Source organism: Ictidomys tridecemlineatus, chromosome 6 (genome assembly GCF_052094955.1).
Source record: "Ictidomys tridecemlineatus isolate mIctTri1 chromosome 6, mIctTri1.hap1, whole genome shotgun sequence".
NCBI lineage: Eukaryota > Metazoa > Chordata > Mammalia > Rodentia > Sciuridae > Ictidomys > Ictidomys tridecemlineatus.
Window position 1 is genome coordinate 58,682,910 of NC_135482.1, and position 19,097 is coordinate 58,702,006.

At 31.9% G+C, this 19,097-nt stretch overlaps 1 protein-coding gene and 1 pseudogene across 1 annotated transcript; both read left to right on the forward strand.

Moving 5' to 3' along the window:
• Window positions 1-1,816: 1,816 nt before the first annotated feature.
• LOC144365055 (olfactory receptor 6C2-like) lies at window positions 1,817-3,370 on the forward strand (annotated as a pseudogene).
• Window positions 3,371-11,987: 8,617 nt separating this feature from the next.
• On the forward strand, window positions 11,988-12,923 carry LOC144378351 (olfactory receptor 6C2-like). The gene has a single exon (XM_078052373.1). The coding sequence runs from the start codon at window positions 11,988-11,990 to the stop codon at window positions 12,921-12,923; it is 936 nt and encodes a 311-aa protein (XP_077908499.1).
• The last annotated feature ends 6,174 nt before the right edge of the window (window positions 12,924-19,097 follow it).

Sequence of the window (19,097 nt, forward strand, 5' to 3'; positions counted from 1 at the left end):
AACATTTATGTTCTAAGTATCAGATAGAAATTCAAAAACAAATTTGCTCACAATTTCTTTTATACCATTTATTTTCATTTTTTACATTTAAATTCCCTAAGCCATTTGGAGTTGATTGTTATGTAAGGTGTAAGAAATGAACTAATTTTAACTTTCCAAATTGTTTATCAATTTGCCCAGTAATATATATTTAAAAGTTTATATTTTCCTATGATCATCTTTTTATTATATGAAAAATTTCACATATTATATAATCTATATCAATGCTTTCATTTTTAATTATATCCATTGAGAAAAATCTTCTAGGTGTTTTATTTACTTTTTTTTAAACTTTTAGTAAAATATCAGAAATTTCATCATTTTAGAAAGAATAATTCTACTGAATCACAAGAAAGAGTTTGTTGTTCCTTTCTACCTTTAGGGACTGTGTACAATGTTTTACATTATTCAAACAAAGTGTTATTTTCTTCCAAATAGAAAAACAACATATTCTAGGGCAGTCTAATTAAGAATAAGAGGAGAAAAGACTGAAATAAATAAAATCAGAAATAAAAAAGGAAACAGACACCTCAGGAAAAAAATCATAATGAACTATTATAAAAAATTATATGCCACAAAAATGGAATAACTTAGAGGAACTGTACAGATTCCTAGAAAAATTTGTACTCTACCAATGCTGAATCAAGAATAGCCTGAACAAACTAATTACAAATAGATGGAAGTTGTAGTCAAAACTACCCTAAAAAAAAAAAGCCCACTATATAATGATTTTGAAGGTGAATTTGACAAAAACTCAAGGAAGAATTAATATCAACTCTTCAACTCTGATAAAAATATAAGTACAGGGACCACCTACAAATTCATTTTCTGAGATATCACTCTGAATCAAAAGCCATAATATCTCAAGTACTTTGACGACAATAGAAATCCCAATTCAGCTTTGAATAAATAATACTGTAAATTGAATGTAAAAGTAACCCAACAAATAAGTTTATAAAAGAGAATCTGTTACTAAAAATTTTATGTTATGACTATCTTAAGAAAATGAGTATAAATTTGTAAAAATATCTGAATGTAGGGATTATGACATGCTTGGGGAAAGAGAGCAGTAAGGATAAATAATATAAAATTTAGAAAAAGACTTATTTTCACTTATTCAGAAAAAGACTGCAAAATTCTGTTTAAGAACATATTTTATGTGTAAATGATATTGACCTTTTAAAAAGTCTAATCATAGACTAATGCCAACATAATCTTAAATTACTTATCTTAGTAAAATTAATGAAGATATATTTCCATTAAAATGTACAAATAAAATTATTTATTTAGGGGATAAATGATTTTGTATTATTATGTAACTTACCAAAATTTCAAGATATTTATTTTAAGATAATAATGAACATTCTGGGTGAGGTTGTGGCTCAGCAAGTGTTAGGCACTTGGTTCAATTCTCAGTACCACATACAATAAATAAAATAAAGGTCCATTGATAACTAAAATATTTTTTAAAAAATAATGAACATTCTGACACTTTTCTTTTGAATAATAAATAAAGGTCTTTCACTTTTAAGTATTTATTCCAATTCAGAAAGATTAATTTTATGAGTATACAATACATGGCTGTATGTAATCTCAGAATGGAAGTGTATAACTATAAGAATCTATTTTGAAAAAAGTTAATTCAAATAGCTAATTTAATGGGTAAATTACTGGCAAATTAGAATGACTTTTGTGGGATAGGTGCCATTGAGTTACTAAAAAAAAATGTGTTATGACTGAAGTAGCACAGGGAAGAGATTAATATCTCTGACTTGAAATGAGGAAACAGGTACTTTAAAAAAGTGATATTTTGAGAGGGCTTAGAAAAACTAATATATGAAGTATTTCAGAATAAATGACAGCTAGCCAAACTTGAACAGTGTTGCTTTACATGTAGATCTGACATATAGGTCAGACAAATAGTATCTGAAAACAAAACAGAATTAATATTTTTCTTACTTCACAGTGATTCACAAATCACTTAGAATTTGCTTTAGGAATATTCCAAGTTACTCAGAGGAAGTTTGGGGAGTTTGAAAACATCAAATAATATGTTTCATTATTAATTTTCAAAACAAACCATTGTGGTTATCACATTTTTTTAATCATGATAAAATTCATTTAGAAATGTAATCTCTTTTATCTAAAAATTAAGTGATTTGTTATTTTAGAGCATATGTCTATATACATAGATATACACATATATACAAATACACACATAAAACATTTAAATACACACTTAAAAGGTAAAGTTCTCAAATGTAAACATGAAATATTTTTTAAAACCATTGTGAATAAGAAAAAACCTAAATGATAGAGGTAAAACTGATAAATACTCTGTAGCAAACTGTCTCTAAATGTTACCTGTAGATTTAATAGAAGTCAGCAATCAACAATGCTAACAATACTGTAACAATTTTCATTCTACTGGAACTGACAGATGATCCACAACTGCAGGTTCAGATTTAATCTTTCTATTTCTTACCTACGTGTTAAGCATAAGTGGAAATATGACTATTATCTCTCTCATCTTAGTGAATCCTTGCCTTAAAATAACCATCTACTATTTCCTACAAAATTTTGCTTTCTTGGAGACCTCATTCACCTCTGCATGCATTCCCAGATACTTATATAACATAGCAACAGGAGACAAGATGATTACCTACAATGCCTGTGTCAGTCAAATATTTTTTACTGTCCTCTTTGGGGTAACTGAATTTTTTTCTCCTGGTTGCCATGTCCTATGATCCCTATGTGGACATCTGCAAGCCCCTGCATTATGTGACTATCATGAGTACTAGAGTCTGCAGGAGACTTGTCTTTTGTTGTTCAGTAGCTCATCTGTTCCTTTTAATCCCCCCACTCAGCCTGGGCCTAAATCTGGCATTTTGTGATTTGAATATCATTGATCATTTTCTTCATGATGCATTTCCCCTCTGAAAATTTCATGTACAAATACTTGGTTTATGGAACAGACCATTATCATCTGTGCTGAACTAACCCTCATTATGACACTCATGTGCATAGTTCTGTCTGACATTTACATCATCAAGGCAATTTTAAGATTCCCTTCTGCCCAGCAATAGAAAAAAGCCTTTTCTACCTGTTCTTCCCATATGATTGTGGTTTCCCTCACCTATGGCAGCTGCATCTTCATCTAGATTAAACCTTCAGTGAAGGACTCAGTGGCCATAAATAGGGAGGTGACTGTCCTCACTACTTCCATTGCTCCCATGATGAACTCCCCTTCATTTACACAATAAGGAACAAGCAAGTACAACAGGCTTTCAAGGACTCAGTCAAAAGAATTTTTATATTTTTCCAGAAATAAGGGACATGAAGTTTGATGAACAAGATTGTTGAATTTCTCAAAGTCTGCTGGCAAGTTAACTATTTCACAAGGCTCTTGCTCATCCTCATCCACTGGCATCTTCTCAACAAGCCTCTTTTAAGATCACATCATTTCATAATAGGCAGGTTAATAGCTTTCAAAATTTTAAATCCTTGCTTCATTTTCAAATTTGAAGACCAAAAAATAAGATAAAAGAAAAGAAAATAGATATAAACTTCTTGTCATTTTTTACATTTTCAGGGACAACAGAACAAATAATCATCACCACTGTTTCTTCCAATCCAAAATGTTCAAATGAATCATTCATTAATTCAACTAATAAATATGTATTTGGTACTTTCTTTAGGGTAGGTACTGTTCTAGGTCCTACAAACAGAGGACAAAAACATCAGAATAAAAATAATCCTCTTATGCACACTCAGAAATAAAAACAAGAAATGGAAGAAGCAAGCTAAGTGATTATAAGCTGAAGAATGGATAAAGAAAATGTGGTATATATACACATTGGAATACTTCCCAGACAAAAAATAAAACTCTTGTTATTTGCAAGAACATAGATGAAAGTAGAAACAATTGCATTAAGAGAATTAGAATATCTAAGTATTCCGTGAAGCCTAGAAGGTAATGTGAGCAAGGTTCAGAAGCACAGCCATTCCCATTTAACCAACCACCCTTACAACAAATGTCATCATTTACTATAAACTCTGCCCAAATGGAAAAAAGATGGATTTAATGAAACAAATAAAAAGTTATTTAGCATAACACACCAAAGCATTATATGTTGTTGTTTCAATGTTTATTACCTAGTACTCATTCCTCCTCATAGTAGACTCTGGAATATTTTAAAGACTATAACTTTTCCAAATTGTGGTCTGAATAAAAACATTATTCTCAAAAAAAAAAAAAAAAAAAAGAGAGAGAGAAATAAGCTGGTGCAGTGGTGCATGCCTGTAATCCCAGTGACTCAGAAGGCTGAGGGAGGAGGATCATGAGTTTGAGACCTGTTTCAGTACTTGTGAGACCCTCAGGAATTGAGAGAGACTATGTCTCCAAATACAAAATAAAAATGACAGGAGAAGTGGCTCAGTGGTTAAGTGCTCCTACTTCAATCCTCAGTCCAAAAGAAGAGAGATACAAACAGAAATAAGCCAGGAACAGACAGACAAGTACTTTATGTGTGAAATATAAAAGAGTACATCTCATTGAAGTTGTGTGTAGAGTGGCAATTGCAAGAGGTTGGGGAAAGTAGAATGGGGAAAGGTAAATGGATGAGTACTAAGTTACAGATAGGAGTAAGAAGTTCTGCTGTGCTACTACCCAGAAGAGTGACTTCAGATAACATTAATATATCAGATATTTCAAAAAGCTAGAAGAAAGGATCTTTTTTTTTTAAATGATAATGTTTCTAAGTTTATTTTTATTTTTATTTTTATTTTTTTTAATTTTTAATTTTTTTATTGGTTGTTCACAACATTACAAAGCTCTTGACATATCATATTTCATACATTAGATTGAAGTGGGTTATGAACTCCCAATTTTACCCCAAATGCAGATTGCAGAATCACGTCGGTTATACATCCACAATTTTACATAATGCCCAATTAGTAATTGTTGTATTCTGCTAACTTTCCTATCCCCTACTATCCCCTCTCCCCTCCCCTCCCCTCCCTTCTTCTCTCTCTACCCCATCTACTGTAATTCATTATTCTTCTTGTTTATTTTCCCATTCCCCTCAAAACCTCTTATATGTAATTTTGTATAGCAATGAGGGTCTCCCTTCATTTCCATGCAATTTCCCTTTTCTCTCCCTTTCCCTCCCATCTCATGACTCTGTTAAATGTTAGTCTTTTCTTCCTGCTCTTCCTCCTTGCTCTGTTCATAGTTGCTCTCATTATATCAAAGAAGACATTTGGTATTTGTTTTTTAGGGATTGACTAGCTTCACTAAGCATAATCTGCTCTAGTGCCATCCATTTCCCTGCAAATTCTATGATTTTGTCATTTTTTATTGCTGCATAGTACTCCATTGTGTATAGATGCCACTTTTTTTTTTTTATCCATTCATCCATTGAAGGGCATCTGGGTTGGTTCCACAGTCTAGCTATTGTGAATTGTGCTGCTATGAACATCAATATGGCAGCATCCCTGTAGCATGCTCTTTTAAGGTCTTCAGGGAATAGTCCGAGAAGGGCAATAGCAGGGTCAAGTGGTGGTTCCATTCCCAGCTTTCCCAGGAATCTCCAAACTGCTTTCCAAATTGGCCACACCAATTTGCAGTCCCACCAGCAATGTACAAGAGTACCCTTTTCTCCACATCCTCGCCAGCACTTGTTGTTGTTTGACTTCATAGTGGCTGCCAATCTTACTGGAGTGAGATGGTATCTTAGGGTGGTTTATATTTGCATTTCTCTGACTGCTAGAGATGGTGAGCATTTTTTCATGTACTTGTTGATTGATTGTATATCCTCCTCTGAGAAGTGTCTGTTCAGATCCTTGGCCCATTTGTTGATTGGGTTATTTGTTATCTTATTGTCTAATTTTTTGAGTTCTTTGTATACTCTGGATATTAGGGCTCTATCTGGAAAGTGTGAGGAGTAAAAATTTGTTCCCAGGATGTAGGCTCCCTATTTACCTCTCTTATTGTTTCTCTTGCTGAGAAAAAAACTTTTTAGTTTAAGTAAGTCCCATTTGTTGATTCTTGTTATTAACTCTTGTGCTATGGGTGTCCTATTAAGGAATTTGGAGCCTGACCCCACAATATGTAGATCGGAGCCAACTTTTTCTTCTATCTGCATCTTGATTTGATATCAAGCTCCTTGATCCATTTAGAGTTAACTTTTGTGCATGGCGAGAGGAAGGGATTCAGTTTCATTTTTTTGCATATGGATTTCCAGTTTTCCCAACACCATTTGTTGAAGATGCTATCCTTCCTCCATTGCATGCTTTTAGCCCCTTTATCAAATATAAGATAGTTGTAACTTTGTGGATTAGTCTCTGTGTCCTCTATTCTATACCATTGGTCCACTCGCCTGTTTTGGTACCAGTACCATGCTGTTTTTGTCACTATTGCTCTGTAATATAGTTTGAAATCTGGTATCGATATACCGCCTGATTCACACTTCCTGCTTAAAATTGCTTTTGCTATTCTGGGTCTTTTATTTTTCCATATGAATTGCATGATTGCTTTATCTATTTCTTCAAGAAATGCCATTGGGATTTTGATTGGCATTGCATTAAACCTATAGAGAACTTTTGGTAATATCGCCATTTTGATAATGTTAGTTCTGCCTATCCATGAACAGGGTATATTTTTCCATCTTCTAAGATCTTCTTCTATTTCTCTTTTTAGGGTTCTGTAGTTTTCATTGTATAAATCTTTCACCTCTTTTGTTAGGTTGATTCCCAAGTATTTTATTTTTTTGGAGGATATTGTGAATGGAGTGTTTTTCCTCATTTCCATTTCAGAAGTTTTGTCGCTGATATACAGAAATGCCTTTGATTTATGCGTGTTGATTTTATATCCTGCCACTTTGCTGAATTCATTTATTAGTTCTAGTAGTTTCTTTGTAGACCTTTTTGGGTCTTCTAAGTATAGAATCATGTCATCTGCAAATAGTGATAATTTAAGTTCTTCTTTTCCTATTTTTATGCCTTTAATTTCTTTCGTCTGTCTAATTGCTCTGGCCAGTGTTTCGAGAAGAAAGGATCTTGAATGTTTCAGTCTTAAAGGAATGATAAATGTTTGCAAAGACAGATTATTTTCACCCTGATTAGAATATTATACAATGTACACATGTATTGAAGAATCATGTGGTACCCCATAAATATGTATACTTTTTATGTTTTTATGTGTTAGTTTATAAAGTAAATTTAAATAATAAAAACAAAAAGCTTAAATTGCATCACAAATTATTGTTTTGTCATGACAGGGAATTACAAACCTTTCAATTTGAGAAAAACCTCTAAAATACTAATAGTTGAATATTGTGAGATTGTAAATTATATCAAATTAATAAAGCCAAAATATTAAATAGGATAGGCTTTTCTCAATAAAAAGAAAGTTAACAGAAATAAGGTTAAAAAATGCTATTTTGAGAAATTTGAATGTTTTCATACTACAAAATAATCTGCCAGATATAGATAGCTATATTAATATATCTACCCAAAAATTTTAGTGAAATTAACAAAAACACAGGGAAAAAATATAAAATAAAAGAAATCAAGGAAGTAAATGCAGCCAAATATATATCTTTAAAATTTAGATAATTTTCTAAAAGGAATATGAAAAGCTATAAATATAGTATTACATTTTCAGGAAATAAACAGCAGTATAATATAAGTGTATAAATTGTTTACCAGATTCCCCCCACAAAAAGCTCATGTTGCTCATCATCTGAAACTAATCCTCCCATCCCAATGGCATTTGAATTTACATTTTTCTAATTTTTTGTCCCTCATCTTTTCTATATGATGGTTATATGTTCAAATTTTTTTTTCTCATTTTTATGCCTCGGATCTCAAAATAAAATTACTCCTTCTAAGAAATTTTTCCTGTCCAATCCAAATCCTACATGCTCAAACCCCAAAGAGTCACCATGCAGAAACATCCTGTTTCTCTATTATTATAACATTTTCTCTCTGTCTATATCTTTTAGTAGATTGTCAGTATTGAAAGAAAAAATTTTGTCAGTTTAGTTTTTGTCCTTGAGTATGAATAATTTCAAATATCTTGAGAGTACACCTTTCTCCACAATAAAAATGACACAAGAAATATTTGGATCATTATAACAGAAAATAAAAGAGGAAAATATCTCCAACAAGAGGAATTGAATGTATCAGTGTTGAAACCAAAGTTGAATTTATGCTATATTGATTATAACACACATATACTTCCTGCATTTCATTTTTAATTGCTGCTTTCAATGAATGTATAGTTCTAATTTATTATACATATATATTTATTATTTTATGTATCGTTTTGTTGGTTTTATTGTATGTATTTAAAGTAAACAACGTGATAAACATGATAAAATGATTACTACAATCAAGAAAATTAATATACCCATCATTTCAAACAGTCTTTGTCTTGTATATAGTAAAAGCACCTGATATCTATTCTTAATGTTTGGCTAATATCTCTCCCTCCTCCAGAGCCACTTGTCCCTTCATTTTTTTCTTGGGGTGCTTTCTTTTAGAAATATTACTTTCCATAACCCTTCAATGGATACGCTAATTAGCATACTTTGATCAGTCCTCATTGTACACATATATCAAAACATATTGTATGCCATTACTGCATACAATTAGGGTTTGTCAAATTAATACAAATAAAAATATATTTATTGTATGTGAGCTTTAAAATATTCTTATACTTAGTGGTATTTTAAGAAATTTGCTTAACAATATTTTCAAGCATTATATTTCTATTCCTAGGGGAATAATAAAATCAATTGTATGAAAGAATAAATTTCATGTTGTGTAGATCTTTCAGTGGATTTGAAGTCACAGAAATGCTGGGGAACTAGATTTTAACATAACTTAAAATATATCAGATAATTTAGTGCACAAAAAGAAATTAACATACTGCTTTCTTTTAGAATGCTCACAGTTGAATCTTGGCATCTTTGTTGAAATTAGTTATTTGTTTTGTCTGAAGAATTTTTATGTTTTGTGTAATAAGAATAACATTCTGAGAAAGAAAACCTGAGTAATATTTTAAAATCTTTATGTATAATTTATTGTTTGCATAAAAATTGGTAAAGCAGAAAAAGAGATCTTTTAGCTACCTTGTGTGCTAACAATTAATTAAAGAAAACTGGACTAGGTTTTGTTTTTAATGAGATTCTTAAAGTTGTCTTACAAGTCTCTTTTAATGATCCACATGATTTCTCCTGTCTCTAAAGTCCATGTTCCCCATTGTTACTACAGTAGGTTTGATTGTTTTTCCCCAAGTTCATTACACAAATGATTCATTAGTGGTTTTTGAATCTGGGTCACAGAGGAATTTTTTTTCATTAATTTGTTGCAGATTTTGCAAATAAAATAAATATCTAGCTTCAAATTGGAAAACCCTTTCTCTGAGCAAAAGAGTTCTGAACATCAATTATTCTAAAGGTAACAAGAGTTCTCTTGAACAGATTTTCAGTGATAGTTAAAAATAAAAAAATAATTTCCTGGGCTTATGATAGAACTATATCTATTTTGAGAAAATTGGTGCAATTGATAAAAGACAAAATCGAAGAAAATCACTTATTCCCAGGATAGTGTTAGTGTTGAAGTGACCAAATTCAATCAGTAGTTGCTAAAAATTATACAAGTTTATTCTCAACATTTTCAAGTTGTGTCTGTAAAAACACATGTAAACAAATAATAGAAGAAGGTTATGATTAATTGCCAGAAGGGTAAGTATAATAAATTCTGTCATTTGTATCATTTTCTTTTTTAAGAATTGGGTCATATGTGACTCTAATAAATAAATCTTTCCTGATTTAATTAAAATCTAGCAATGTAAATTAATGTGGTACTAACTAAACAGTATTTTTAGAGTGCTTTAATCTTGTGTATTTTACAGATATTTATAAGATTATATCAGGCAACAATAAAAAGGTAGCATAATTTGTGTCATGTGAAAAGTAGTAACATCTCCAACAAAAATTTCTGGAAACTAAAACCTAGAAACTAATGGCTTGATACGCACATTTCCAGTAAAACTGGATACTATGGGACAGAGATAAAACGGAGAAAAGCAGAGCATTGAAGAGAATATTACTCAAGATAATCCATATGAAGTGTTTATTTCAATGTCTAGTCTGTAGTAAAGCTTTAATAATTAGAACATACTAATTTGACTATAAAGAATACAAGGTGAGAAGTAAAAAGGGGTGTGGAAAATCATGATTTTTCACTTTGGTTGTGTTTGGGGAACATATAATTATACGATTGAGATCATAAAGAGTAATAACTTTTTAGAGCTGAGAAATTCAGGAAAATGATCTATCAGAAAGAAATAATGAAGCACTAAGAACTATCAACATAAGAGACACCAGCAAGAAAATAAATGTCTAAAAATGACAAAGCAAAAAGGTGAGAGGTTCAATATGTATGTAACAATCAGCAAGTTAACAGAGGCTACTAGAAATAATATGTGGTTGAAAACACTTCTGAGCTGGGAAGGGTGGCACATTCCTATAATCTAGGCGACTGGAGAGGCTGGGATAGGAGAATCACAAGTTCAAGTCCAGCCAGGGCAATTTGTTAGACCCTGTCTCAAAATTAGGAAAAGCAAATAAAGAAAATACACATTATAACATTATAGTAGAAATTTCCTACACTTCAACAGAAGAAGGGAGATATTTGAGAAACTGTCAAGTAATTCATATATTTAAAAACATGGGGGAAAAACATGATTTCAGTATAAAAAATTGAATGTATGGTAACCAACAAAAGGAAAATAATTATGAACCAGGGCACTGAAGTAGTTAAATTATATTTATTACACATTATTAGGTACATTAATAATATTTTATATGATATACTATCACATAGTATATGGATAAAGAGTAATATTTGATTTTCTATTTTACTCTAAGAAACTGACACAGTGAAATTAAATCATGGTTGAAGAAATATGTAATAGTTTAAAACTGATATATTTTGGACTTTGGGAGACTAGTAAAGTATTTTGGGCTGTGCTTCACACTTATAGACATTAAAAAAATTAAAAATGTGATTTTTATCAGGTATATATTCCATATTTAACTTATAATATCACCCTATACAATAAATTCATCCTCCAAATACTCTTTCTTATGTACCGCAATAGGAAAGGAGTACTTTATTTTATTTTATTTTTTTAAGAGAGAGTGAGAGAAAGAGAGAGAGAGAGAGTGAGAGAGAATTTTTTTAATATTTATTTTTTAGTTTTCGGCAGGCACAACATCTTTGTTTGTATGTGGTGCTGCGGATCGAACCCGGGCCGCATGCATGCCAGGCGAGCGCGCCACCGCCTGAGCCACATCCCCAGCCCAGAAAGGAGTATTTTAAATAGAAAATGATGAGGAAAAATCAGGGGAATAAGTAAGGAAGTAGTTGTTTACAGAAAACACAAGTGTACTTGACAGCCTCAGCCACAGAAGGAGAGCCTGTATAATTAACTGTCTGTGTGATATAATTGTGTTAATAACAAGACTTCAAGCAAACATAAATATGAAAAAGAAAGTTTAAGGTTCAGCTTTCCTGTTCACAGTATGAATAAGGAAAATCAATCTCTGAAAACACTAGTAGTCAAATCTAACCCTTGGGAAATTAAATCTGAGATGCAGGTAAAATAAAAAATAAGAACAGAATGCAATAATAAGGAAGCAACCATAACATTTTGGAATTGGTACAGATAATGCAATTTGAATCTTTTAATCTACCCTGAAAAGACCAAAAATATATGATTATAGAACCTATGCTACCAGTGAATGACAATATTTGTAAACAAAATATTTAAATACATGTGAATGCGTTTTCCAGGTTCTTCCTCTGTGAATTACTATCCTACACAAACATCTCTGAATTTTAAATGCAAATTAAGTAGAAGTCAGGATCCACTTATGAGAAATCACACAATAACAACATTTATCCTGCTGGGACTGACGGATGACCCACAACTGAAGGTCGTGGTTTTCATCTTTCTCTTTCTCACCTACATGCTGAGTATAACTGGGAACCTGGCAATCATCTCCCTCACCTTGCTGGATGCACGCCTCAAGACTGCCATGTACTTTTTCCTACAAAACTTCTCCTTCTTAGAAATCTCATTCACAACTGCTTGTATTCCCAGATACTTGTACAGCTTATCAACAGGGGATAAGACCATCACATATGACAGTTGTGCCATTCAGATATTTTTCACTGATCTCTTTGGTGCAACAGAATTTTTTCTCCTCGCCACCATGTCCTTTGACCGATACATAGCTATCTGCAAACCTCTACACTATGTGACCATCATGAACACCAGGGTCTGCAGAAGACTCATCCTTTGTTGCTGGATAGCTGCTTTGTTGGTCATACTCACACCACTTAGCCTGGGCCTGAATCTGGAATTCTGCAACTCTAATGTTATTGACCATTTTGCCTGTGATGCAGAACCCATCCTAAAAATCTCATGCACAGAAACATGGCTCATTGAGCAGATGGTTATAATTTGTTCTGTGTTAATTTTTATCATGACTCTCATATGTGTAGTTCTATCCTATGTATACATCATTATAACTATTCTGCAATTCCCTTCTGCCCAACAAAGGAAAAGGGCATTTTCTACCTGTTCTTCCCATATGATTGTGGTCTCCATAACTTATGGGAGCTGTATCTTCATTTATGTTAAGCCTGCAGCAAAAGATTCAGTGGCTATTAACAAGGGGGTGACAGTCCTTGTTACATCCATCAGTCCCATGTTGAACCCTTTCATTTACACACTGAGGAACAAGCAAGTAAAAGAGGCCTTCAAGGAGTCAGTCAAAAGAATTGCATTGTTCTTAAATAAGTAAGGGAATTTGCTAGTGTAAAAGTACTCTGAGTGTACTGAAAAGTTTGTGGATCTCTAAATATATATTTTTGACTTTTTACATTATTCCTTTCCTTGCAAGGAAGGAGTTTCAGAATAAGTGTTCTCATAAAGAAAACCTACTTCCAGGCAACTAAATGACTTCAAGTAATAGAAAATCTGAAAAGAACCTTCCAAAAAAAAAAAAAGAATTAATGTGTTCACCATATATTTGGGATTGAGTAATTGTGTTGATAAAATTTCCCAATTCTAATATTTTTATTTATATATGACAGCAGAATGCATTTCAATTCTTATTACACATATAGAACCCAATTTTTCATATCTCTGGTTGTATACATAGTATATTCACACAAATTCATGTCTTCATACCTATACTTTGGTTAATAATGTTCCTCACTTTCCAAAATCATTTATAACCTCATGTGCTCTCCCTTCCCATTCATCCCCTCTGCCCTATCTAGAGTTCGTCTATTCCTCACATGCCCCTGTTCCCTATCCAACTATGAATCTGCCTCCTTCAAAGGAAACATTTAGCATTTGGGTTTTTGGGATTGGCTAACTTCACTTAGAATTATCATCTCCAACTCCATCCATTTACCTGCGAATTTCATGATTTTATTCTCTTTTATTTTAATATTGTATTGTGTATAAATCTCACATTTTTTAATTCATTTGTCTATTAAAGGGCATCTAGGTTGCTTCTATATTTTAGCTATTGTGAATTGTACTGCTATAAACATTGATGTGGCAATGTCCTTGTAGTATGCACTTTTTAAGTCCTTAGGGTATAGACTGAGGAGAGGGATAGCTGGGTTAAACAGTGGTTTCATTCCCAATTTTCCAAGGAATCTCCATACTGGTTTCCTTATTGGCTGCATCAATTTGCAGTCCACCAGCAGTGTATGAATGTACCTTTTTCCCCACATCCTCACCAACATTTATTGTTATCTGTATGCATATTAGCTGCCATTCTGACTGGAGTGAGATGAAATCTTAGAGTGGTTTTGATTTGCATTTCTCTAATTGCTAGTGATGAGGAACATCTTTTTATATGTTCATTTATTGCTTGTAGATCATCTTCCGAGAAGTGTCTTTTCTGGCCCTTGGCCCATTTATTGATTGGGTTATCTGATTTTTTGTGTTTAGATTTTGAGTTCTTTATATACTCTAGAGATTAGTGCTCTATCACATGTGTGAGGGGTAAAGATTTGCTCCCAAGATGTAGGCTCTCTATTCATCTTACATTGTTTCTTTTACTGAAAAGAAATTTTTTGAGTCCATTCCTTTTATTGACTCTTGATTTTAATTATTGTTCCACAGGACTCTTATCAAGGAAGTTGGCGCCTAATCCCACATGATGGAGAATAGGGCCTACATTTTCTTCTATTAGTCGTGGGGTCTTTGGTTGTATTCCTAAGTCCTTGATCTATTTTGAGTTTGTGCCTGGTGAGAGATAGGGGTTTAATTTCATTTTATTGTATATGGATTTCCAGTTTTCCCAGCACCATTTGTTGAAGAGGCTATCTTTTCTCCAATGCATGTTCTTGGCACCTTTGTCTAATATAAGATAATTGTAGTTCTGTGAGTCAGTCTCTGTGCCCTCTATTCTGTACCATTAGTCTACCAGTCTATTTTGGTGCCAATACCATGCTGTTTTGTTATTATTGCTCTATAAGTTCTGGTATAGTGATGTGCTTTACTCTTCTTGATAAGGATTGCTTTAGCTTTTCTGAGTCTCTTATTTTTCTATATAAATTTCATGATGGATTTTTCTATTTCTATGAGGAATGTCATTGGGATTTTGATTGGAATTGCATTAAATCTGTATAGTGCTTGTGGATGTATGGTCATTATGTTAATATTAATACTGCCTATCCAAGAACAAAGTAGATCTTTCCATCTTCTAAAGTCTTCTTTGATTTCTTTATTTGGGGTTCTGTAATTTTCCTTATATAGATCTTTCACCTCTTTCATTAAATTTATCCCAAGTATTTTATTTTATTTTATTTAGGCTATTGAAAATGGTGTTGTTTTCCTTGTTTCTCTTTTGAAGGTTTTGTCAATGATATGCAGAAATGCCTTTGATTTATGGGTGTTGATTTTTTTTAAAATTCTCATATTGAAAGCCTTTTGTAAAGCAAGGCACCATTTCAGGCAGTGGAGATGAATTAAATAGAAAACCCTCTAATTTCCTGTCTTTTTGAATCTAGTGTTTTAATGGATTTATGGAACCAATGAATTAAAAACATGATAAAACATCTTACATGTAAATTATCAACACAAAAATAACAACTAAAAGACAGATGCATTTCAATGTTTAATAAACATCTATATAAATATTCATGTCAACATGGAAACTGAATTATAAAACATGAAATTGCACAGGTTTGAATACTCTGAAAATCACAGTGCTAATGAACTAAGTTTAATAGAATTTACATGAAGTAAGATGCTAAAAATTTTGTTTCTAATTTTTATTTAGTTTTCATGGATCTTTATTTTATTTATTTTATTGGTGCTGAGGATTGAACCCAGTGCTTCACACATGATAGGCAAGTGCTCTACCACTGAACTACAACCCCAGCCCCCAAAATTCTTGAATAACTTGTATTTACAAGGCAAATATTTATATATCTATATATTTATTTGCTTTTATGATTTATCTATAATCATATTAAACTTTTAGTAAAATAACGGAAATCTCATCATTTTATAAAGAATAATTCTATTGAATCACAAGAAAGAGTTTGTTGTTCCTTTCTACCTGTAGGGAGTATTACAATGTTTTACATTATTCAAACAAAGAGTTATTTTCTTCAAAATACAAAAACAACATATTCTAGGGCAGTCTAATTAAGAATTAGAGGAGAGAAGACTGAAATAAATAAAATCAGAAATGAAAAAGGAAACATTATGACAGACACCTCAGGAAAAATATCATAATGAACTGTTATGAAGAATTATATGCCACCAAAATGGAATAGCTTAGAGGAACTGGACAGATTCCTAGAAGTATGTACCCTACAAATGCTGAATCAAGAATAGTCTGAACAAACTAATTACTATTAGACGGAAGTAGTAGTCAAAAAGTCCCTAAAATAAGAAAAGCCTAAGGTAAAATGATTTTGAAGATGAATTTGACAAAAACTTATGGAAGAATTAATACCAATTTTTCAACTCTTTGAAAAAAAATACATACAGGGAACACCTACAAAATCATTTTCTGAGATATCACTCTGAATCAAAAGCCATAATATATCAAGTACTTTGACCACAATAGAAATTCAGGATCTGAATGTAAAAGTAACCCAACAAATAAGTTTGTAAAAGAGAATCTGTAACTGAAAATTTTGTTATGAATATATTAAGAAAATGAATATAAATTTGTAAGAATATCTGAATGTAGGGATCATGACATGCTTGGGGAAAGAGAAAAGTAAGGATAAATAATATAAAATTTAGAAAACAATATATTTTCATTTATTCAGAAAAAGACTGCAAAATTCTGCTTAAGAACTTATTTTATGTGTAAATGATAGTGACCTTTTAAACAGTCTAATCACAGACAATTGCCAACATAATGTAAAATTACTTATTATCTTAAAAAAAGTAATGAAGATATATTTCCATTAAAATGTACAAATAAAATTATTTATTTAGGGGATTAAGGATTTTGTATTATTATTTATCTGACCAAAATTTCAAGAAATTTATTTTGAGATAATAATGAACATTCTGGGCTGGGGTTGTGGCTCATTGGCAGAGTTCTTGCCCAGCAAGTGTGAGGCACTTAGCTCAATTCTCAGTACCACATATCATTAAATAAAATAAAGGTCCATTGATAACTAAAATATTTTTTAAAAAATAATGAACAATCTAACAGTTTTCTTTTGAGTAATAAATAAAAGTCTTTCACTTTTAAGTATTTATTCCAATTCAGAAAGATTAATTTTATGAGTACAAAATACATGGCTGTATGCAATCTCAGAATGGCAGTGTATAACTATAAGCATCTATTTTGGAAAAAAGTTAATTCAAATAGTTATTTAATGGGTAAATTACTGGGAAATTATAATGACTTTAGAGGGATAGGTGGCATTGAGTTACTAAAAAAAAATGTGTTATGCTGAAATAGCACAGGGAAGAGATTGATAACTCTGACTTGAAATGAGGAAACAGGTACTTAATAAAAGTGATATTTTGAGAGGGCTCAGAAAAACTAATATATGAAGTATTTCACAATAAATGATAGCTAACCAAATAATTTAAGTAGAACAGTGTCGCTTTACATGTAGATCTGACACATAGGTCAGACAAATAATATCTGAAAACAAAACAGAATTAGTATTTTTCTTACTTCACAGCGATTCACAAATCACTTAGAATTTGCTTTAGAGATATACCAAGTTGATTAGCGAAAGTTTGGGTTGTTTGATAACATCAAATAATATGTTTCATTATTAATTTTCAAAAAAACCATTGTGATTATCACATTTTTTTAAATCATGATAAAATTCATTTAGAAATATAATGTCTTTTATCTCAAAATTAAGTGATTTATTATTTTAGAGCATATGCCTATATACATAGATATACACATATATACAAATACACACATAAAACAGTTAAATACACACTTCAAAGGTAAATAGTTCTCAAATGTAAACATGAAATATTTTTTGAAACCATTGTGAATAAGATAAAACCTAAGTGATAGAGGTAAAACTGATAAATAATCTGTAGCAAACTGTCTCTGAATGTTACCTGTAGATTTAACAAAAGTCAGGAATCAGCAATGCTAACAATACTGTAACAATTTTCATTCTACTGGAACTGACAGATGACCCAAAACTGGAGGTTCAGATTTTAATCTTTCTATTTGTTTTTTTCCTTGAACAAGCCAGTGTTCATTTTAAATAAATTTAGAATGATTAACTCAAGCCTATAAGCAAAAGTAAGGAGGGGTCATATTCATGAAGAATTTCCAAAGGACCCTTGAACACGAAGACTTCTTATTAACACAGTCTTTATCTATGAATAAGCCTACTGCCTGCCACTCCTCCCTGCCTCTGCCCCTCAGTATCCAACTGTAGCAGCAGGATCTGAGGCAACAGCAGGTCCAAACTTTTCTGGGCAAGTCTCAGAGAAACTTCCTGGAGAGAATAAGCCACAGAAATGACGCTCTTCTGATCTTCAGGAGAGAAGCAGTGGGCTCTCCATTCCTACTTGAACACTTCAATCTTGTCATTTTGAAATGCAGTTGTTTCTATGGCACATTTAGAATATGCATTTTTAATATGCTATAGGTCTTTGTCCATGGAAGGTACCTAAGAGGGGGAGGTATTTGTTTTATATTTTCAATAGGATGAAGAGTTAAAGGAAAAACATTTGCTTTAAGAATTTTTAAAGGTATTGTTGGGTGGGGGTTAATTCTGTAAGAGGGACAAAGTAAATCATGGAGGATCAGTCTAAGTGTTTCCTGTCATTTTTTTAACCCATTACAAACTTCATTAATCTATGGACCATTTTATTGTATGTAGTATTACCTCAGTTATGCTATATCTTTGGTTGTTTATAGGCTGTGTAGTCTTTGAAAGTTTTGGTCCTGGACAGTAGGTTTTATCTCAAACATTGGATTCTGTGCCCATTCCCACCATAGCCTAGTGCAACCTTGTAACTGTTGAAGGAGGCGAACTGTCCTCAAGAGAAGGGATGTTTTATGTTGGAAACTGCTTAATTTTATTCCCATCTTATATACTCATTGAATGTTCATTTACTTATAAAGTTAATTGTCTCTTCATTTCTGTTTTCTGCCATTTTATAGATGCAGAAATTGAGGCCAGGAAAATTACATTGTTTCAAAGTGTTACCAAAAGTAAGTCAGAATCAGAATCTAGGTTTTCCTGATGGCTCTGTCTAAATAATCAATGTACCCAGAGCCAATTATTCAGTTGATAAAGGTATCCCATTTATTTATTTTCTTTTAGCTATTCAGCTTGAGCAACCTACTTTCATTTTACTCTCATAAATGTATTTCTTACCTACATGTTAAGCATAAGTGGAAATATGACTATCATCTCTCTCATCTTAGTGAATCATTGCCTTAAAATAGCCATCTACTATTTCCTACAAAATTTTGCTTTCTTGGAGATCT

Excerpts from the sequence above, each read along its gene's own strand:
- LOC144378351 (XM_078052373.1), top strand. The coding sequence starts at position 11,988 with ATGAGAAATCACACAATAACAACATTTATCCTGCTGGGACTGACGGAT.